At 42.0% G+C, this 22,738-nt stretch overlaps 1 protein-coding gene across 1 annotated transcript in view; it reads right to left on the reverse strand.

The window, feature by feature from the left end:
* Positions 1–22,366, reverse strand: part of hectd2 (HECT domain containing 2) — a gene marked incomplete at its 5' end in the record, with an annotated part of 37,178 nt that extends 14,812 nt beyond the window's left edge. The window contains 14 exons of the mRNA XM_079229347.1: positions 3,235–3,323; positions 5,624–5,756; positions 7,107–7,214; positions 7,506–7,602; positions 8,254–8,389; positions 8,492–8,640; positions 9,908–10,017; positions 11,541–11,586; positions 11,819–11,883; positions 12,845–12,934; positions 13,142–13,244; positions 13,356–13,494; positions 17,678–17,819; positions 22,304–22,366. Coding sequence (XP_079085473.1) covers positions 3,235–3,323; positions 5,624–5,756; positions 7,107–7,214; positions 7,506–7,602; positions 8,254–8,389; positions 8,492–8,640; positions 9,908–10,017; positions 11,541–11,586; positions 11,819–11,883; positions 12,845–12,934; positions 13,142–13,244; positions 13,356–13,494; positions 17,678–17,819; positions 22,304–22,366 — 1,470 coding nt within the window. The remainder of the gene's footprint in view (positions 1–3,234; positions 3,324–5,623; positions 5,757–7,106; positions 7,215–7,505; positions 7,603–8,253; positions 8,390–8,491; positions 8,641–9,907; positions 10,018–11,540; positions 11,587–11,818; positions 11,884–12,844; positions 12,935–13,141; positions 13,245–13,355; positions 13,495–17,677; positions 17,820–22,303) is intronic.
* Between the last annotated feature and the right edge of the window lie 372 nt (positions 22,367–22,738).

The raw sequence follows: 22,738 nt of genomic DNA on the forward strand, positions 1-22,738 counted from the left end.
CGAAACGACTTCAATGTGTGTGTTGGGTTCATGGACTGAACATCGCTTCCACCTGCAGTATTTAATGTGTTTTATGTCCAAGAGGTGGTAGCCTCACACACACACACACACACACACACACACACACACACACACACACACACACACACTGCTGCCACATGTGGTGAACATACGTGGTATAATTGTGTGTGTAGGTGGAGTGTGTGTGTCTGTGAACTGAACACTACTGATTATAGGTGACACCCACACGTGTGCACGCGCACACACACACACACACACGAAAATAAACATCTACTGTACTATTACCACAAGGTCATTGTGATGTCAACAACAAAAGCATTTAGAGGCCCTCTTTCATATATCTCCACTTTATGTGACAGGCATGCATAAAGCTCTCTCTCTCTCTCTCTCTCTCTCTCTCTCTCTCATGCCCGCTCTGTTTCACATTATCTCTCCATCGGTTTCTCTACCCACTTCCTTACACTTAGTGTTGCTTCATTGGTGCAACAGCAAGACGAGCCCCAACAAGAACAGATTCTGCAGCAGTATTCTGAACATATGAAGGTTACAAATACTGAGTAAAAAAAGAACGCTGTTCTTATCAAGCAAATTTACAACAAAACTTCCAACTGAGGAAAAAAAGCCTGGAGCCTTGCTAATGTTGTAGTATGTTGAAGTTCCCCACTGTGCAACATTGGTAATACTTTTAAGTATTAGTAATTATACCAATACAACTTAGTGATGAAACAAATGCATGCATGTCGTTCTCCTTACACAGTGCTGGAGTGAAACTCACTTTTACTTCACAGTTAGCGAGGCATGACGGCGAGGTGGTTTTATGGATAGATTTGTCTGGACCCACAGAAACCAGGAGTCTGGTCTGCTTTGCAGCTATATTTCTATCAAAATATCATAGCTAAATATTCAATAGTTTTTACGTGAAAACTCAGATTTAAAAGATCACTACAAATGCTGTCTGATGCAGTAAGGTTAAGGATGTTAAAACCATCTTTTCCCACTTTCTTCTGACATCAAGGCTATTGCACAGAACCATGTGCAGGCCTAGAATTCATCACTCTGTGAAATGCAGCGTGCGTATGGATATATATTTGAGTTTTAGACCTGGATCTACAGATAATTTCATGCATCTGGTCCGAGGTGACCCAGCCTCAACTAATCCACCGCTTCCAAACATTCCCATGACCTGCTCCTCCCCTGTTTGTGGTTCAAAGCCGGATTCTCAGGGGCCGCCAAAAGCCTCAGGTTCACTCTGCCGCCATTGATTTGTACGAATAGAATTCATGTAATTGTGTTTGAGAAAATGCTTTTGTAGCACCTTACAATAACTACAAACTATTTAGCATTAGCAAAGCATGAGTAAACTCTAAATCCAGCATTTATAAAGGAAGAAAACCCAATCATGAAAGGCATAATAGTCAAGCTTATTAATCAAGAATAACACATTTATAACTGTATTTATGAATTGCATACTAATGAGTGTTCATGTTGGAACAATGCTTCATAAATGATGAATTATGTGTTTACTCGTGCTTTACTAATTCTAAATAGTGTAGTTATTATAAAGTGTTACCAATGTTTGTATTGTTGTTATTATGCTCATGAGTTAGCTCACCTTCTGTTAGTCCTGATGCTCTCTAATGTCGAGACCCTGTTGTTATTGTGCCAACCTATTGCATATTCCCAAAGGAAGCTGATCTTGTCAAAGCATCACACAGCAGACCTGTAACTCTGTAATATTGCAGCATATGAATAATGCATACGTTGCAGAAAGAGCAGAGAAACAGCTGCGGCGCTTCTGTCTCTCTCCTCTCTCTCTCTCTTCCTCTCTGCTTTCTCATCAATGCTTGTTCCATTTGTTTACATGTGTTTACAGTCCATCTTCCCATCTTTCCTCTCTCTCTCTCTCTTTGTCTCTTTCTCTCTCTCTCTCTCTCTCTCTGATGTTCTCTCTGATGTTCTCTCCACCACCTCTCCACCCTTCATCTTCACAATGATGCAACGCTACCATGACGACTGAACAGGAACTATGGCGATTGATAAATTAGCTCTTAGCGTGCGCACAAATGTGGAACACACACACACACACACACACACACACACACACACAGGCAGCTATTAGGTTACATAACCTATTGACAGTTCCCAGCTGGCCAGTAACTACGGCTGAAGTACTGGATCGTTCTCTCTACACACACACACACACACACTGGACAGTATAGATACACACTCTTACAGACACACACACATGGACAAAAGGTCCTGAAAGTACATTTTACAAATAGCAGGAACAACAGCAGAGCTACACTGCATGTGAAACTACAAAAGAGTCATTTGTGAATGTTTCAAAGAAACGCATCCTTAGATTTCTGTCCACCTGACAACCATTTGTAATTAGTCAGTACTGTAATTTTCTAATGAACACATGGAGTAGTTTTTGTAACTGTCGGGTAAAATAGGCTCATTTCCTGTTAAAACAAGCTGCAAGTGGAGGAAAATATGTGCAGCTGTCTGAGGTAGTATGTGGGCACAACCCTGTCTCAAAGAAATTACAAATTAACATTGTTATGAAACAGCAAATACTGTAGAAAGAAACGTAATGCCACCACATTGGGCGTGTCAATACACTGACAGTGTTTCATTTATTCTTTCCTACAATATCCACTCTTACGAAATGTTTTAAATCATGCCTTTTCATTTAATATTTTCTGCAAAACAAGGCGCATATAGTTTGAGACATATCTGTTCTGCCTGAAAACACACATTAAAGTATCTCTTTCTCCTCTGTGGTTTGAAATAGAGGAGTAGTACTGTACTGTTTGTGAGAGTCTGAGAGAGGGGAGGGAGACTAAGAGTAGAATACGTATGTAGGTGTGTTTGTGCTTGTGTGTGTGTGTGTGTCTGAACATCTAAAACACACTGCAGCTTTGTCTGGGAGATGTAAATGCTATACAAGCACTAGCTGTGAAACCACTGGAGAGCAATGAATATAATGGAAGAACATTAAAATGCTAATGTGGTCTGTTTGTGTAGACGCTAAACAAGCTTCTCTTGATGGGAACAAACTCAAAAACGTACAAACAAACAAATTGTAAAACCTCAACATACAACCATGGCTAAAAAAAAACACACACTCTACACAATATACAACCCTCAGTCCCCGTAAAGACAGTGTGTGCAGCATCTATTGCGTTTTGTTTCTTTCACAAAGGATACAGTCCCGACCAACTGGAACTCAGAATAGTTGTCACACTTCCAACTGCTGAACCAATGGCAGCGCGAGTCCTTCATGTAGGTGAACATTCCTGCAAAAAAAAAAAAAAATAGAAATAGGTTTAGCACATTTCTGGTGGTTAATAAATCAATAAAGCCTGGATGAGTAGACTGACAAGGGAAGGAGAGGAGGAAAGATGGAGCCAAGGTAGGAAAGAGGAAGGAAAAAAGACAAGTTGAGATGCAAGATGCAAGACGGACGAATGGAAAGATCCACTTACTCATGGAGCAAAATTGTAGGTTTTATTTGAATGTATTTTCTATTTTTATTTTATTGACAGGAGTTGTTTATTTCTGCTTTGCTGAGAATTCATCACTTCTGGCGTGTGTGTCCGGGCAATAAAAGAAAAAAGAAAAAAAAAGGACGAAGAGCAGGTAGTTGGGTAGAATAAAGTCGCCAGGATCGTGAAGCTCTTTCCAGCTCTGACCGAGAGAAACAGCAGCGGTCTGTTCTGAGCGGAGACACACATCTGGACCGCTCACATCTCTGAACACCAGAAACTGACACCACTTCACGCATAAAAGAGCCTGTGTGTATGTGTGTGTGTGTACACCTGCATGTGTGTGTGTGTGTGTGTGTGTGTGTGTGTGTGTGTGAGGCAGAGTCGGGGCTTTCTCTGTGCTGCTAATGAGGGGAACACAGCTTTCATTGAGTGTGTTGCTTCGGGCCGACGTCCCATGGCACCAAAAACACAGACGACCGCGGAAAGACGGAAAGACGATGGAAAGAACAACTCGACGAGAGGAGAGAGAGAGAGAGAGAGAGAAACACAGATAAAAAGCAGGAGGGAGAGAGAGAGGGAGAGAGAGAAGAGGCAGATACAGTTTCCATTCAAGTATTTTGTATGCATACTTCAATGTACTGGAGGAGAAGGGCTGAATTGAAACAGCAAATCTTGGGAGAAAATTCTATGTCAATATTGTGAAAGGGCTTTTCATCCCGACATGACGTGAGAATGTTTCTTGTGGTTGAAGGACATATTGGAGCGAGAGTGATGGAAACACACTTGTTGAATAAAAAAAAGGGGAGAAAGTTGTTCGCTCACATTTCATATGAATTCAATTTGGATTTGGATTAAAATAATGTCTCCATCTCCCCGTGGTCGCTGCAGCGTGACTCCACCAGATCACACACGACCACATCACCATAATTCCGTTCTCCAATTTTGGGGGAATATTTCGTACGAGTCTTCACGTCTGCACACATTACATCCACCCCAACGGTGTGCGCTCCCCCAGCAGGGTTTCCAGGCGTGCGTTTAAGGATCACGAAGAGTGTAAGAAAATGCAAAGGAACAAACATTCTTGCATGTTGAAAAACGTGTAATTGATTTCGGGCATCAGATCAGAAAACATGTCGGTGCCTCGTTCTAGCTGGCATGAACAATATATTTACTCTTCAGTCAGCACCAATGGGCTCGAGGCTGTGAGCCAATAAGTAGGGATTAGTGGAAAGTATCGGGAGACATATTTTTGGTTTTGGTCTTCAGAGTAATACCAGTGTTGTCATGTTTAGGTATAAGCACGGCTGGACAATCAGGATATAATGGATTTCAGTGGTGACTTCAGAGTGAAGCCAACAGTTGTTTGGAACATGCTGAGCTTATAAATCAAAGGAGAAGAGGGGATTGTGCTGCATGAGTGGTTTGAGATATGTTTTGATGCTTAATAATACTTTTATTTTTTGCTCAAAACAAATGAATTAAAGGACAAAAGAAGAAGAAATGAAAAGAGACAACGGCAGACAAACATAGTGACACAAATGTGAAGATAATTAGTCAGGCAGTCTGTAAAGACAGGAGACTAAACTGAAAGGAGAAACAGACGTATGGTCATAACAGGAGCTGCTCCAGTTTCCAAAACCAACACTGACCGCTTTTCTCAGCCATCTGACACTTATTCCTGCTGCAGTTTCCCCAAACTGAAAGCTCACAGAGCTTGTAAAGCTGATTTCCATTTTTTGTCTGGTGAAAATCTGATTTTCTTTCCGCTTGTTGACAGTAAATTACGGCTTCACTTTTCCACTGCCTGCAAACTGGATTTCCCACCAAAATATTGTGGTTATCTGTTATCATGGACATTCATAGTTAGGTGGACGATGCCAGCTGAAGGCCCTCTGTGCTACACTCTGGACAGCCTGATGGAGGCCCTCTGTGCTACTCTCTGGACAGCCTGATGGAGGCCCTCTGTGCAACTCTCTGGACAGCCTGATGGAGGCCCTCTGTGCTACTCTCTGGACAGCCTGATGGAGGCCCTCTGTGCTACTCTCTGGACAGCCTGATGGAGGCCCTCTGTGCTACTCTCTGGACAGCCTGATGGAGGTGCGTCTCACCGTAGTCTGTGTGGAAGATCTGTCGCACCAGCAGCAGGAACCACTCCTTCGTCAGGCCGCCCATGTCGAGCCCCGCCTCCCCGACAAACGTCACCCGCAGCTTCTTCTTCAGGTCACACCGCTTCCTCGTCAACTATAAACGGAGGAGGAGAATTGAATATTGCATTGTTGTTTTGCATGCACAGTTATGAAACCAATATTTTCTCCATCAACTCTAATTTATAACAATATAAAAATCACATAGCTGTTTCATAGTATAGCATTTTTTTATGATCCTTTATTGCCAAAAAGGACAGAACCAAGAGGACGATGTTAAAATTGAGGATATTTGGGCTGAAAGAAACTGACATTTAGCATCATGTAGACTTAGATTTGAAGGTTCACATCATATCTACATTCATTCTGAGCGTCTGCGGTTGACACATGGATGTGCAACATCAAAGGCTCGCTGCTTCCTCTCCTCATGAATGGTTCTGTATTCTCACCGCCCTCTCCGTGTTTCCAGACCACACATTCTGACGTTTTTTTTTTCTCTTGTAACATCAACAAATCATCAACAAATTAACAATCATCAAAGTTAAATCATCAACTTCTTTGCTTCAGTAAACACGCTCCTGACAGGCAGACGTGTCGATAGAGCGCCATGTGATAACCTTGGCATCTTGTGATTTGGGCTTGTGTTTTTATAGCTTTAAAAACAAAAATTGCTCATGTTTCTGCCTCTTTTTATGGAGTATTATGGAGGCTGTGTGGTCAATTATAAATGAAAGCTTTGACAGCAGTGTGGGTGAAAATTCAGGAGGCTCATCTCGCTACACAACATGGAGGTCTTTATGAGTATAAACACTCATAAACACAAAGAGGTCTATATAATATAATAATATTAATAACATTAAATATACATATAACACCTTAAAGAGACATATACGGGAGATAATAGAAGCACATTTTAGTAAAATATAGACTTCTTAAACACGGACATGGTCCCCTGGTTATATAAGGCCTGTGCGAATAGGGCTTTAAACTGCGAATTAAAGTTGATTTGTTTAATAAAACATAAATGTGTTTGTCACTGGACCAGCTGGGACAAACACAAACACATTCAACAAAACAAGCATTGTTCTACATGATCTCAGAGCATGTCTGAGAACAGTAGAAGTATTTACACAGTATTTAAAATCTCAAACAAGCTAATTGGTTGCTCCAGCTTCCTGTCGGGAGGCGAGTTTGAAACGGAAAAGAATAACATACTGTATGTTCATGTAGAAGTTCAAAACGTTATCACCACACATCACTTAAACACCTGTGCACATGAGCTGCTGATTGCTTCTCACGCGTAAAATAATAATTTCCCTTTGGAGGAAACATGACTCTTTTTGTTCATTATTATTTCCCATATGCATAGGGAGTCCTTGTTATGTATTACTGCTTTAATAAGTACCTTGTATTATATTTTAGTGTGTGTGTGTGTGTGTGTACTGACCTCATCCAGTGAGTCGCTGAGGAGTTGTGCTCGTCGTACTTTAATGTTGAGGAACAGAAGGTTCATGTCCACTCTCTGCCTGCGAGACACCTTACTGACCAGGCTTTGCTGTGAAACACACACACACACACACACACACACACACACACACACACACACACACACACACACACACACAGCAAATGCATTTGTTGCTTCTGTACATTGTTGCACATTTTGCCTGCTTTCTAGGTTTAACGCGTCTATGTAACTGTACTTCTAAGGGCCTCGTAAATAAGGAACAACGGGCAGTGAGGTTCAAGAGTAAAGACGGGCATAAGATAAAGGGTTCAGGGCACTATTTAAATGAGGTACAAAAGGGTTTGCATATGTGTGTGTTGTGTGTGTTGTGTGTCTCACCCTGGCCTGACTGATCATCTGTTGCTCAGAGTCTTTTTGGATGATGGCTTTCTTCACCACTGTCGAAAGGATGAAGGGGAACTGACAGAAGGAAAACCTGAGAAAGGACAAGAAGAAATATGAAAAGTGAATAAACCCAAGAAAAAACACTGAATTCTTGATTACCTCTCAAGGTTTTTTATTTTACCCAAATGAGCAGGCTCTGAAATCTACACCCTTCAAGCCCGAAAGGAGCAGAACTCTCCAAGTCGATCGTTTGAACCGCAAACTCTGGATCCATTTTCTTTATCAGACGTTAACGAGCCGCGACACAGCGTGAAACAGACTTTGCGGCTTCTGGAAGCGTTTCCACCGGTCTGGATAGAGTGCAGCTGTTATGAGAACGTTACTTCGTGCCGGCGCGGGCAGAGATTCTCGGTCCGACTTCCAGGAATCTTCAGAAGGAGCTGACATCGCTCTCGGCCATTTTGGGTCGAGAGTCAAGCGAACGTGTTGACACATCTGTGAGCGTTTTTGGTCCTTAGCAGCAGGCGAGGGAGCCTGGGAGAAGTCACTGCTCACCGTCTATTCCACTACTCCATTATTTAATATTCATCTATGTATTAACACATCTATTATACCGGCAGAGTGACTTTTCTATCGACCATCAAACAACATTTCAGTCAATTTAGAGACATTCTGGACACATTCAGTCATTTTGATAAAAGTCCGGAGACGGAAATAATAGGATAATCAAGGACACAGACACACTTCATCTGACCTATTTGAGTTGCCGTAGTTCTGCCAGGTCCTGTACTCCTCCATGAAGTCAATGTGCTCCAGAGTGATGTTGTAGAAGTCGGTGAAAGGCATGATGGGAGTAGAGGAGACACTGTTGGCTGCATCTTAGGAGAGGAATAGAAGAAGGAAAGTCAAATGGGATAAAATTATCTTGTGTGCATGTGTGTGTGTGTGTGTGTGTGTGTGTGTGTGTGTGTGTGACTCACTGAACAGGCCGAGCACTTTGGTAGCTGAGGGAATCCACCAGGAGCACTTGGCCAGAGGTGGAAGTTCGTCTGGTTCTGCAGGAAACAGTCGGGTGGAGATGAACTGCAGGAGGCGCTCTACCGGCTGCCTGAAACGCCTCGCCGACAGCCTGACACACACACACACACACACACACACAGAGTTATTGGTTAACGTCAGCAGCTTGGCAGAGGCAAAACTGCACAAATCCTGAAATATACACACATGCACAAAAATAGACAGTTCAAGAGAGAATAATCGCAGCGTCAGATGGAGCCATTTGGGTTTTGGGATCCGAGAAGAACTTGTAATTTAAGGCAGCTCGCTTGTAAATCAGCACCACATCGAGGATGCAGTCTTCAGGGCTGCTTCTTAAGGCTGAGAGAGACACATAAAGGATGGCTGACATTTGTATTCGTAGGCTGTCTGTCAACTTTTAAAAGATTTAAGGTTTGATAAAACTGGCTGGCAGTGGATAACCTTTTCCAAAATACAGAAATGTTGCAGTTTTTCTTCCAGGCTGGGAAGCGATGCCCCACACACACACACACACACACACACACACACACACACACACACACACACACACACACACACACACACACACACACACACACACACACACACACATGCCATCCAACTTTCGGATCAGGGTTGGACAGTAATATGGTAGGTGGGGTGTCACGATTTGATTTTCTATTCAAATTGTTCTGCAAAGAGTGAGAGTCTTGATTCCTAAAGACAGCTGTCATTTACATTTTCAAGCTCTTCTTTCAAAAGTTAGGTTACATGGGTGTCAATAATTTGGGTAATGCACCACACTAAGGCCCTGTGGTCAAAGTTCAACTTCAACAAAAATTAAGCAGTTGCTTTTGTAAAAGAAAAAGCAACTGCTGCAATTTGTAGCTGATGATTCCTCAGCAATGGAAGCTACGTGTGATGTATGCAGAAGCAACAAAAAAATCGTTCTAGTTAGAGATGGAAACACTTTAAATTTACGTTCCCATCACACAATCATCAATCACCAGCTAACCCGGCTGCAAAGACCAGATGACAAGACCCGATCCGCCTACACGTCGAAACCTTATTTACAGGACGGAGACTCAAATCACATACTTCCCTTAAAGAGTTTACAATCTGTTCAACCTACGGCAGCCTCTGTCCTTACGCTCAGTTTGCACGAGGAGAAAATGTGAAAGATAATACAGCAACGAAAAAATATGCCTTCGCTTTAATCCTGCTGCTGAAAACACAAGACAGGAAGCGGATGACAGGTTGATGGAGAGGAAGACAAATAGAGACAGAAATAGTAAAAAAAAAAGCTGTGGTAACATGGCTGCAAGGAAACATCACAGGTTAACACACACACACACACGCACACACACACACTTACTTACTTTTTTAGCCAATGAACCAGGAAGTGGTGGTCGGCCTCGGAGAGAGCGGCGATCTGCCTCAGCAGGTGAGCGTAGATCACATAGGTGCTGGTGCTCGAATACTGGGGGTTCTACAAACACACACACACACACACACACACACACACACACACACACACACACACACACACACACACACACACACACACACACACACACACACACACAGCAATATGTCATACTGTGACAAAGCTTGGGTTTTCATTTCTGCTGTGCATTGCATTCTGGGACAAAAGTGTCTATCAATTCCACACTCCTTGGTTTTCTTGTCTGCATGCTCGCATGAATAAAAAATCTTATGGGTAGTTAACTACATAATTCTATAAAGTTGGTACTTCAGCTCTTGGAATGTGGTGACATCACTACATAGAAATCTGATGGGTCACAAAAACAATCAGACTATAAAGCGCGGGACAAACTCCTTTGAAAGGCAAGATAAAAGCAAATGGTAAAATACATTTAGAATGGGACAACTGGGACACATTAGCTTGTTAAATAATGACGTCAGCACCTGGTTTACGAGTATTGAATCAAGAGAAGGAGTCACTTGTCCTTTATAAGGAAATCGAGGCAGATTTAACTCTGGTTGGGTTCTTCAGGTCAGACTTAAGCTGGACTTATATGGTGGTTGTTTTTATCGCGAAGAAATGACTCACTTTAGACGTAATAATACAAAAGTAGGTCTGTTAACTCACTGCTTGGACGCTAAACGAACAATAACAAATGGCATAATAATAAGTGAGAAAATCCTGAAGAGGTCCTTCAGTTTTCACTGGGTTTTACCACACAGATGAAGAGTGAAAGAGGAGAGTTGAATGTGTGGCTTGCAGAGCCGTTAAATGATGGAGTCGTCATCTGATAGGAAACCAGCAGTCCTCAACTCCAACATGAGCTCACCCAGTGTGTGTGTGTGTGTGTGTGTGTGTGTGTGTGTGGTTGTGTGTGTGTGGTTGTGTTCTCATGAGAGTTGGAAGGCGAGGCGAGTCCTTAAAGTCAAATATGACAGAATCAGACATTTGGTGTGTGTGTGAGTGTGTGTGTGTGTGTGTGTGTGTGTGTGTGTGTGTGTGTGTGTGTGTTGATGGAGCATGAAACTACTGTAAATTCCTGTCTTTATCTGATTCTATTCCCCAAAACCATATACGGAAATCAGACTGGAGAGAGAGAGAGAGGACAATAGGATCAAACAGGATAAAAAAAGGATTTAAAAAAAATATCCAAGAAACTAAAAAAGAGGTGCAAGTGAAAGATGTCTGTCTATCATCACCGATGAGAAGAAAAAAAACATGGGAGAGAAGAAAAAGGGTGTGTGAGGAAAAAGAAAAAAAAAGAAGGAAAAAAGTTTTTCCAAAATCCTTGTGTTTAATAAGGATAAAAGCGAGGACATAGTATGTTTATGTATCAGAGTCAGCTTTACAAATCTAACTGTTTATCTAGTGAACCACAGCAGCCAACTGTTTCAAAATTGATATTGATTATTGACAGCATGCATCTGTGAGCAACACGGTGAGTTTGTTTTTTCATTGTAAAAAAAAGAAGAATATCCCAGGTGACCTTTTGACCTTTACTGTCTCCGCAGGACTTTCCATCTCACCTGAACAAGGATGAAATAAGCTCGAAGGTCATCTTTTGTCCGAGGCCTGAAAACAGAACACACACAAACCAAAACCTGTCACACCAGAGAAAGAATGCACAACAAAGCACAGCAGAACATAAGCTTGGCAATCATCTCCATTTTTCTACGATTGTTTGAACGACCAAATATTCTGATTTTGTGTTTGTATTATGTTGAAGCTGAACGAGGTCGAGTAGAAAATAAAAATAAGCAAACGGATCAGAAAAAGGCAGATTGGGTCCCAGAAGTGATCTCACCCTTTCCACTCCCTCAGCAGGCTGTTGATGATCCCTTTCAACACTGACTTCTGGATGTCCTGAGGCTACACACACACACACACACACACACACACACACACACACACACACACACACACACACACACACACACACACACACACACACAAATCAGAAGGTTGAATCAACATTCCGCCGTATTTATCGAACCTTTCTTTTTCAACCAGAGGTCACAGAACACAGAGGTGTTTACAAGGACAGCTTGACGTGTTTCATGTTTCTTTAACTTTCATTCAGTGTGTTTTCGGACGTCGTTAATAGTCATCAGTTAGTAGTCAGTATCCGTTTGTAAATGTCCTTGCTGGTGACGGCGGTTCAAATCCCCAATCTGAAGCGTGCCATCGAGGTCAACAGTGAGGGTCCAGAAGAGAAATGTACATTTATATTCTGAATCGAGGATAAATTACAACGAGATATGAGATTGTGAGACGATGGAGAGCAAAATAAAACTGCTAAATGCTATTTGTTAAGGAGACCCGATACATAATACAAAACAAATTAAATACATTTAAACATTTAAAAGAATAAAACTTTGAAAAAAATATGAATAATTAAATAATGAAAAAACAAAAATATTAATAATAATAATAATATTTAAAAAGTGCAGATAGGAGGTTTTCCCTAACTTTTCCTGGATCATTTTGCAGATATGCCATAATCATATCAACCTTGTTCAAAGAAAAACAGGTTTCATTTACAATGTCATGGAGTACTAAATTACCCACAATCCTAAACTGTAACAGCAACATATATAGTGTAGTTCCTTCACTTATAAAGTCTTGTACCTTTGCCCTTTTTTCAGTTTTTATTTGCTCCTTATTCAGTGTTTTATGGTCATATAGTGTGTCTTTCCAGAGTTAAAACTCTCTATATGAGGATTTTACTGAATTAATAATGGGCCCGAGCCGTTGAAAAAGCGGCCTCATAAGAGGTGAATAGATCAGTCTGAGGATGAGCTCATACGTGCTTGAAGAGTCTCGTGCTTACTGTGCTGAGCAGCGCGTCGTAAACAGCGTTGACAAACTTGGCGTTGACTCCCGAGTCGTCTATGGTGTTAAAGGATCCGTTCGCCTCTCGCTGGGAAAGGACGGAGGAGGGAGGACAGAAAATGAGGAAAGAAGCAAAAAAAATGAGGAAAAATGAGGAAAAAAAATGCTTTCCCATAGTAAAACGGTCCAGGCGTCTGGTGAAGTTTTAACAGCATCTAAAACAGTTTTCTCACAACAGGCATTCTGCTGAGAGCCAGACTCTGTGAGTGTGTGTGTGTGTGTGTGTGTGTTCTACCTTGAAGGCAGCGTTGATTTCTATGAAGGAGTCAAAGGTGGTCAGGTAAAACTCTCGGACCTCCCTCCAGTCACCTGATTGGCCGGCACGCTCCATGTCCTCCCTGGCAACACAAACACATGCACACAACACTTAACAAAGACCAACTGGGCCCGGCTCCAAAAAATAACAGTCTTTAATGTTTTGGGTCTCTGTTCGGGAACTAGAAACTCACTGAAACTCCTTGGTGGTCTTGGTACGCAGGGGGATGACGGGGTCGGAGGGGAACGGAGCTTTGGCCTCTGGGGGAAGAGTGTCGATGGAGAGACGCTGCTTTTGACGAACATCGCTGCAGATCGGAGGCAGCTCTCTCCCTGGGGGAGGAAAACGGACAATAAAACATTTATTTACTGGGCTTCCAGTGGAGTATTAACAATTAAAGTCATGAACTTGATTGTTTCACACAAAAGCAGTCCATACATTAACCTGAGCCACGGTAGCTGAGCTCACACTGAGAATAAAGGTATGGCATTAAATGAACATGATGGACAGTGATACTGACGTTTAAAATGCAGAAACTCTGCTGCATTTCAAAGCGCTCTGTAAACTAACAGCCAGGCGCTGATCGAGGTGTTTTGACTTCTCTTTTGGGGAGCCGTCGTGCCGCTGAGCTCGCACCCATCAGTGTCAGCCTGTGGAAAAACTCCTAAATGTTGCGGCTGCGGTCCAGACTAAAAGACTCATATACACTGTTTAACTAAAAACATACTGAATTCAGGTGAAACCCTATCTAAAGTCGGGGTTTTGCTTTGTACAACAGCAGGAATAGAGCACAACATGGAAGTGAAAGCAGTGCTCTGTTTATGTTAAAGTTAATGTTAAAGTGCAATGAAATTATTTTAAAATGGATGAATGGTCGTGATAAATAACCTTGATCTCAATAAAGAGCTCAGATGAGTACATCCAACTGGATCGGCACGTTCATGAGCGTCATGATATATAATTATGAGGTCTGACTCTCAACTTTTTGTTGTTATTTCAATCTGCTGGCTTCAAATTTCGCTGCACATTTTGTCATTTTGCTCGTGAGAACATGTTCGACGATCACGAGATTGATGGAGGAGGAAAAAAATTATTCAGCAATTCATTTATAAAGGATTTTACTGTACCTTTCTGAAATGTATATTTGAGTTGTATATAATTCATATACGGCAAGACAAATAGAGACAGAAGGACCGACAGCGAGAGATACTCAGGCTGAGGAAGCCATGTCATTGATGATGATGCTTCCACACACTCCTGACCATCTATTCATTGTTTATAATTAGCCCCCTTTTGTCTCCGTCTCCACAGTAACAACAGTGACCAGCAAGCCTATCCAGGTGCATTGTGGGTGCTCATTTGGGCATGGACAGATTGATAAAAAAGGTACAGAGGCGGACAGAGGGATACATGACAATGAGAGCAGGTGTTACATCACAGGAGCCTTCGTGGCTCTTTTTGTGTGGACAGCGGAGGAGCATCAGACTGAGGGTGGCGCTAGAGAAAAGGTGAAGGGGTCATTGGGATGAAAGAAGTTCATCCTTTGGGGAGTAAAATGGAAATTCTGAATATTTCCAGTACATTCAGAATTTCCTTTGTGTACAAGTACAAATATTGGTATGATGATGTTGCCAGAGAGGTTACATTATATTTTTGTATAATCTTAACATCTCATACACTGTATATACGTATATATCTATTTTTTAATTCCCGGATGCTTGGACCCTGATGGATATGTATTAAATATATTACATATCCATCACAAAGGAAATCGCTCCAAAAACAAGTATATGGTTATGACTTGTATCTGTCCCTGGGTTCACAAAATGATGAGATTCATCCTCTTGTGACCATGACAAACATATTTCGATACCCCCCGTTCTGAATCAAAGTGCTAGCTGCCAAAACCCATCAAAATGTGAATCATCCTCTGGGGAGCATGAGTATCCAAGCTTGTTTCACAGCAACTTGGCCATGAAATGTATGCATCAGTTGAGTGGAAGGAGACAGATGGAAAGCGGCGTTGCCGTCGTCGGGCCTCTGAGAGGACGCGAAGAGACGCAATCAGAGCTAATGAGAGCAGGAACAAGGAGAAGAAAAAGCTCTTCACTCCCCTCCTCTCATTGTAGCACCCTTATCCTCTCTCCTCCTCCATCACTGCTTCATGATTACCTTTGCTTTGTCAGCTTGTGCGTCACCAAATTTAGTCCTGACAGCATCAAGTATTCGTTGCCATGACAGCCTTTTATTTAGAATGGTCACCTTCAAGACCTCTGAGGACGTCCTCCTCCCTCTGCTCTCCTCGCTCTTTCATTAAAGTTTACTTCAACAAAGCCTTTGATGTCTTTTGACAAGAGATGAGAGGAACACCGTGATACCTTCCCTCAAGTGTTGCCATCAATATATATATATATATATATATATATTTATACAAACCAATCCTGCTATTCTCTTCTCAGTCTGCAGTCCCTTTATCGTGCTGAGATCAACACATGTTTTAATCTTTTACCGCAACAAGCTGGACTTTGATGCCAGAGTTTCTAGAAAAAGGTGTCACTGTTTTTTTTTTATTTTGCAATGAAAGAAAGACATATATCTGCTCAGCACACAAAACCAAATTTGACAATATTAAAAGTAATTTACAAACCTCCTGTAATACTTTACAGATGATATAGCAAATTGTGGTGATTATCCAGCAAGCCGGATGGCTGGAACGGGCCCGAGGAATGCTACACTATCTTGTGTGTGTGTGTGTGTGTGTTGAGTGTTTTTACTTTCATAGGGTTTTCATTTGGGGCGGAGGTTTGCATAATTATTCTGGCATCAGTAGCCGTGGTGACAAAGCGGGCTGGTGAGCGCTCCGCTGGGTCTGCGTTCTCACGGCAGTCAGAAATAACCTCGGCTCCTAACAGGAAGCAGCGTTCACTTTTATATCAAAACAAAATAGAACCTCATGACAAGTTTTCCATCTATGATTTATTTTTTCTCCCCCATCTCCTTTCCCTGGTGCGGTGACAGTTTCATAACAGATATTTTAGATTTTCCAATTTCCTTTGCTAATTTTCGCAAGAACTCACACGCGAGTAAACTTTCATTTTTCATGAAACATACTGAGCATGAAACACCTTTCAACAGAGACACTTCTAGATGTTGAAATGGCGGAAAATAAAAAAAAGAAGCGCTTATTTTCAGCTGAAACCAGAATCACCCCATAAAAACGCTTACTTTCTAATTAGAAGCGTGATCCTGTCATTTTCTGCGCTCTGCGAGACTCTTTAAATGCACCGTCATCGACTGGGAAACATGGACAGCTTTTCTTCTTCTCTTTTTTTTTTACTGAAAAGCTTCCATTTTTTGAGGCACGAAGTTGCTGCGCTGATGTCGTTGCTCGCAGCTCAACATAAACAGTTTGAGCGCATACATCAGGCGTACTGTAAATAGAGGAAGTAACACATCATTACCTCCGAGACGAGACAGAGAGCACGGGGAGAACAAAGACAGTGAACGCACCACGCTGATGTTCAAACTGCAGTTTGGTGACATTGAGGCGCTTTGAAATTAACTCAAATGGAGGCAAATAAGAAAGTACTGACACAGCTTGTTGCACAGCTTGAAGAAAAAGTACATTGGGTTTAAAAATTTGCAAACATATACTCGTGGAAAAACATATTTAAATTAGGCCTTACTGGCATTTTTCCAACTGCCAGTAGATGAGTTTGCCTTTCTGTTTTCTTTTTTTTCTTCTGGAAAATACTATTAAAATGTAGAGAGCAGCATGGAGGCCAGTGGAAATGTCACAATGGTCATTTCTGGAACTTTTTTTTAGTCTCCTTTCAAACTCTTTGCAGACTAATTTGGAGGGATGTTCGAGGACTGAGGCTAGGCAGAATTTGCCGCGGAAATGACAAAGAAAGAGCTGGAAAAGGGGCGGAAATTAGCGTGGCCGCCGAGGTGTCATGTTTCCATCATTGCCGAACGGAGCTGGAGCCGATGAATACCCGTGACTTCTGCAGAGTCACTTGTCCCGGGAATGAATGCCGACCGTAACCTTTCCCGATGAAGATATAAGCCAGATGTCACTCGGTGTTGTTGTTTTGTTTTTTTTCGTCCAGTGGAAAAGGGGCTGTTCTTTTTTCTAACGCAGATTACTAATGATGAACGCCTCTAGCTGTGGTAATCAAGACATTTTCAAAGCTCAAATTAATCATATTAGTGGTTTCATTTGCAACTAATGGGCAGAATAAGCTTCTGATGTGTTTCAGCATGACGCCTTCATCAGAGCACAGCTGAGATCCACAAGCAAAGAGCTACAGAAAGAAAAATTAAGAGTAAAAATTTAAAGAGTACTGCCTTTTCGAATGCTTTTTCTTGTTGTTGTCTGAAATCTGGTTTTGTTAAATATAAAAATATGAACAGAGGTGCACTTGTTTCCTCTCATGTCTTCCTTTTATAGCCGAAGCCACACCAATACATACAATATTGGTCCAGGCAAGTTTCAAAATAGTTGTGACTCACCATGTCTGAGCCACTGGGTGCTGGTCAGGGTGCCCGTCATGCCGCTAGCAAAGCCCCGCCCCCCTGCGTCCCTCCTCTGGCTCAGTGTGGAGATGAAGCTGCCCAGAGACGGAAACGGCTGCTTAGCTCCTCGCCCGAAACCCTGTCGCAGGAAGATGACATCATCAGCACGAGGATCAGAGAGGGAGAATTTCAGCAGGTGTATCGTATATTATGTGGAAGACATACTGAGGGGCACGAACACTGTTATGAATGTCATTAAAATATGCATGTCATATATATATGAAATATTGTTATATATTCTAAATGTTTTGACACACAAAAACATAACATGGACAAACTTTTGGACGGTGGATCCCTAAATTTAGTTTTTCAAAGAGTGCTTTACAGGTTTTAGTCAATGGGTGGAATATCATTTTACAGCTTAATAATGTTACCTTCAATATCAAAGATGACAATAGTAACACTACATATATATATATATATATGTGTGTGTGTGTGTGTGTGTGTGTGTGTGTGTGTGTGTGTGTGTGTGTGATAAGCCAACAATATCAACAACATTGACATAACATACCTGCCAATAACATGGATAAAAGCTACTTCAAAACGTAGCGACAGTGACTGTAGCTCCGTTTATACAATTCTAGAAATTCTCAGAAGATGCAACATTTTGCATTTTATTTATAACAATAAATGAGGCATGAAATGGCCCAAAATAATAATAAGTTAATAATAATAATATTAATAAGTACCAATGCTTCTTAAAAAAAAAAACTCTTTTCTGAAAAGTATTATAAACAAACGCCAAGTACCATTACTAATAGATTCAACTAAAGCGACTCTGCATTCTCAGAGGTTGAGGTTTCTCACCAGAATGGAAACTACTTAAATCAATCCAGACGTTCAGCTGCATGAACAGATAATGACAATAAAATAATGAAAGCTGCAAGCAGCACAAAAACTGAGCCGATCTATCCAACAACACATTTACTGCATGTTTCCTTCATCACCTCCTGGTCTCTGCAAGCGGCAAGCTTTACAGGAAGGAGGAGAAGAGGAAGAGGGGGAATGAGGTCAGGTGAGGCATGGAAAGGGAGATATGAGGGAATTAAGAGAGGGAAAAGAAAGGAAATTGATGTAGATAAGACAGGAAGAAAGTAAAGATGAGGAATAAAAGGGGGAGGGCAAAGAAAAACATGAAGAACTGAAGGAGAAGAGAAGGAGGGGAAGTCAAAACAATGAACAAATAGATGGAGAGCAGAGAGCAGGAAGAGAAGAGGAGGAGGGAGGAGAGGTGGAGGATGAGGAGGTGGAGAGATCAACAGATGCACAGCAGCCGCTCCTGACAGCAGCAAAGACACACACAGTCCTACCATGACGACTGAACAGGAACTATGGCGATTGATAAATTAGCTCTTAGCGTGCGCACACATGTGGAACACGCATGGAACACACACACACACACACACACACACACACACACACACACACACACGCGAGGAACAGGCAGCTATTAGGTTAAATAACCTATTGACAGTTCCCAGCTGGCCAGTAACTACGGCTGATCGTTCTCTCTACACACACACACACACACACTCCCGCAGCGATGTGTTCAGGAACTGCAGAACAGAAGGAAGACGGTTAATCCGCAGTTCAAAATGAATCAGTTTCCAAAGAAACGAGACCTCAAGGAAGAATCTGAACAAAATCACAGTCTTGGCATCAACACACACACACACACACACACACACACACACACACACACACACACACACACACACACCTTCTACTGTTTCCATGACATTATATTATTTTCTCTCTCGTGCACGGCAACACAGGGAGGGGGAAACAAAGGACGGTTTGTCTCGACCTCAGAGAGTAGCAGGTTGTGTTTTTCAGAGTTATGACACAACAACAAACAGTGAGTCATAAGATTACACAAACGCACACATGCATCTCGTGTCTTTGAACAGAAGCTCCATCTGTCCGCAGAGCACTAATGAGACATGGACACATGCAGGTTTCAGTCAACAGATCCACGGAAATCACTGAAAAGAACAACAAGTGTAAAGTCAGCAGAGAGCCGGGTGGATCTGAAGGAGAAGTTCAGGAAAAAAGAGCAACATTTAAAACTGGGCTAACTGTGCACTGCTCCTTTTATCATACCCTACATTTCTTATTTATTTCATGTAAATGTGAAATGACTCCTGCTTCCTGTCGCCACACCAATACAATAAGCGTCTTGGATGAGCTGCCAGGTGATTAGTTACAGATATTAATGTTGCCCTCAGGATGAACTGTCTTTTCATCTAGCGCCATCATCAGATCACATTTTCAATGTGTCCAATACTTTTGTTTCATGAGCGAATGTCATTGTGAGCGTGTTAAGTCCCTCGGTGCCGAAATACAGCCTCACAGGGCTGACTTCTAGCCCGTCTGACCCTTGCACCTATAAGGGATATAAGAAGTACACTCCGTCCTCGGTGAAGCCACAGAGCAGCCACATCCCACTCTTCTCTCACACTAACTCTTTCATCAGCAACGTTACAGCCCCGCCCACACCGGTTGATTGACGGGTGATCTGTGGGACACGTGGAGCAGAGACACCACGGAGCAACAAACACGACTAAATCCAAATCAGTCACAGTTTGGTTTTCTTTGAGGAAAAATTGGTTGTGAACAAAATATTTCTCGCAGTTTTTCCTCGATGAAATAAACACAGAGCAGGTCCTGGTCCACATCTGACATCTATTAACAAATTAAGCAGAAGTTAGTTTTTTTATGTCAGTGAGTCTGGTGATGTTAGTTCTGTCCAACTCTGCTAAGTCAGTCAGTCTGGTATGAAATGCTGTCATCCAGAGAGAAACCACACCTGAGGAGCTCCACATCCAAATCTCTCTCTCCCACACTTTGCTTTCTCTCTCTCTCTCTCTCTCTCTCTCTCTCTTTCTCTCTCTCTCTCTGTGTCATCTTTCTAGTGTTTTCAGCATCTGTCATTGGAGAAAAACAGAGCTGCAGCAGGTCTACGAGAACACGACGACCAGGTATTTACGGAGACCAGCAGTCGGTTAAAAGCGTGTGTGAATAGAGCACCAGATATGCGCGGCTGCCAGGCTAGGTTTGGTTTGGGTGTGTACATTTTGGTTGATTTAGGCTGAGAACTCGGGTTCTGGTTAGCAGCACCCGGGCCAGAAAAGACTCATAGAATTGATCTACGTAGACTCTGGTGAATCATTCATCACAAGTCTGGTGATGAGTCTGGCAACTGTGTTGTGACAGATTTAGGCCACCGTTTGGTCCCTTTGGATCTCTGGGTGTCAAAGTGCTATGAGAGAATAACACCAGGAATAATCACAAGAACCACACTGAGCAAAATAATCAGACTGAAGTTGAAATATTGGATGTCTGGAGAAAATCTAGTTATTGAGATAAAACCAAACAGCGGCTCTGGTTTATGTTCAGGTGAAAACAAACTTCAAATCTTATTTGTATTGGTATTGTTTTTTATCCAACTTTTGAGCCGGAGTCTCCTCAGACGAGCTCACGGGGCCCGAAGACTTGTGAGGAGGAATCAGAGAATCAGTCTGACTGAAGCTGCCGAGGGAGAACGCATGCCGCTACTTTATTGCATTTCCAGACACAACCAGAGTCGGGCTGAGCAATGACAGACTGTTTATTGGTCAGAAGCGTCTGATCTGCACATTCCTGCTCCCTGACACTATGGAGATGACATCAACCAACCAGCCTGTAACCCCGCCAGTCGGCTCCAAAGTGACACCGAGAGCCAAACTTAAAAAAACGCACAGATAAACAGTCCTACACTCAACTCCCTGCTATGCTTTTTAAAAAAAGCACAGCTGGATATGTCAGGAGGCATTATGTTAAGACAGCGGCATCACTTTTTCCACCGGGAGGAAACTACAGTACCAGCATGTTAAAGCTGATCCAAAAGGTTACAGATCAGTTATTATATTATGATGTGTGGGGGACTTACATTTGTTTATACATTTGTATTAAAATGCACATATATATCATGTAGTACTGGTGTGCCCAAATCCCTAATTAAGTGCTGTTTGCATCATGTCTAAACTTTCTTGTCTAAAGTAAGACTTCAGAAAATATAGAATAATTATTACAGTAAGTTAAGAATCATTCATTCAGACTTCATGCCGCTGGTATTACACAACGCTAAGACATATATTTACCAATGTAAGCGTCTTTGAGTGCTTAGAAAAGCGCTATATAAAATGAAAGTATTATTATTATTATTATTATTATTACCAATCATATTATGGTTATTTTGAAAATGAATTGTGCTTCATACTCTTTTTTTAATCAATCATATTATTTAAAGGATCAATACTTTGCCTTTTGCACCATTTCTGCAGTTTTTAACAATATTCAGATTGATATTCTGATTGTTATTCCTTATTTGAAATAAAGAAAAAAGAAGAAGTTGCACATAAGATGCCAAGTTACAATGGGTTTCCCCACTGTGAAGCATACTACTACATTTTCAACACACAAAAAGAAAAAAAAAACATATTTTCTGAGAGAGCAATTAAGATGAAAATCGTTTGTGTTGTGTTTGAAATAAATACATAAAAAGAAAGGCAGTTTTCTTACAGCAGGAGCGGAGCTGTTGTAAATTGGTGGAAGCCTCTCTCTTTCCCTCTCAACTCCATCCATCCTCTCGGTGTAGAAGAGAGGAAGAAAGTTGTTGTTTTTTCCCCCTGGAAAGACTCAGTCCTCTCCAGCCTCTGTGTTCCTGCTCCTCGCAGGGCCGCGCATGTTTTCACCAGAGCCAGTCTGCTGACCCCGAGCCACCCGTCTGTCGGCTCGGTCTGACCCGTTATTTGATATAAATCAGGGAGATTCACATCCTCGAACAAACGGAGTGAAGTCTCCCTTCGTCGGACAGGTGGGCTCTCTGTTACGCGCACAGTCTGTACGCGTAAACGTCTCCAAAAGCCGCACGTAAAGTCTCCGGTGGGAACCTTGAAGAGCGGTGGAGTTGTGTTCGTTTCAAAAGAGTTCGTGAAACCCGTTCAGGATGAGCCC

This window comes from Taurulus bubalis (assembly GCF_910589615.1).
Source record: "Taurulus bubalis genome assembly, chromosome: 14".
Lineage (NCBI taxonomy): Eukaryota > Metazoa > Chordata > Actinopteri > Perciformes > Cottidae > Taurulus > Taurulus bubalis.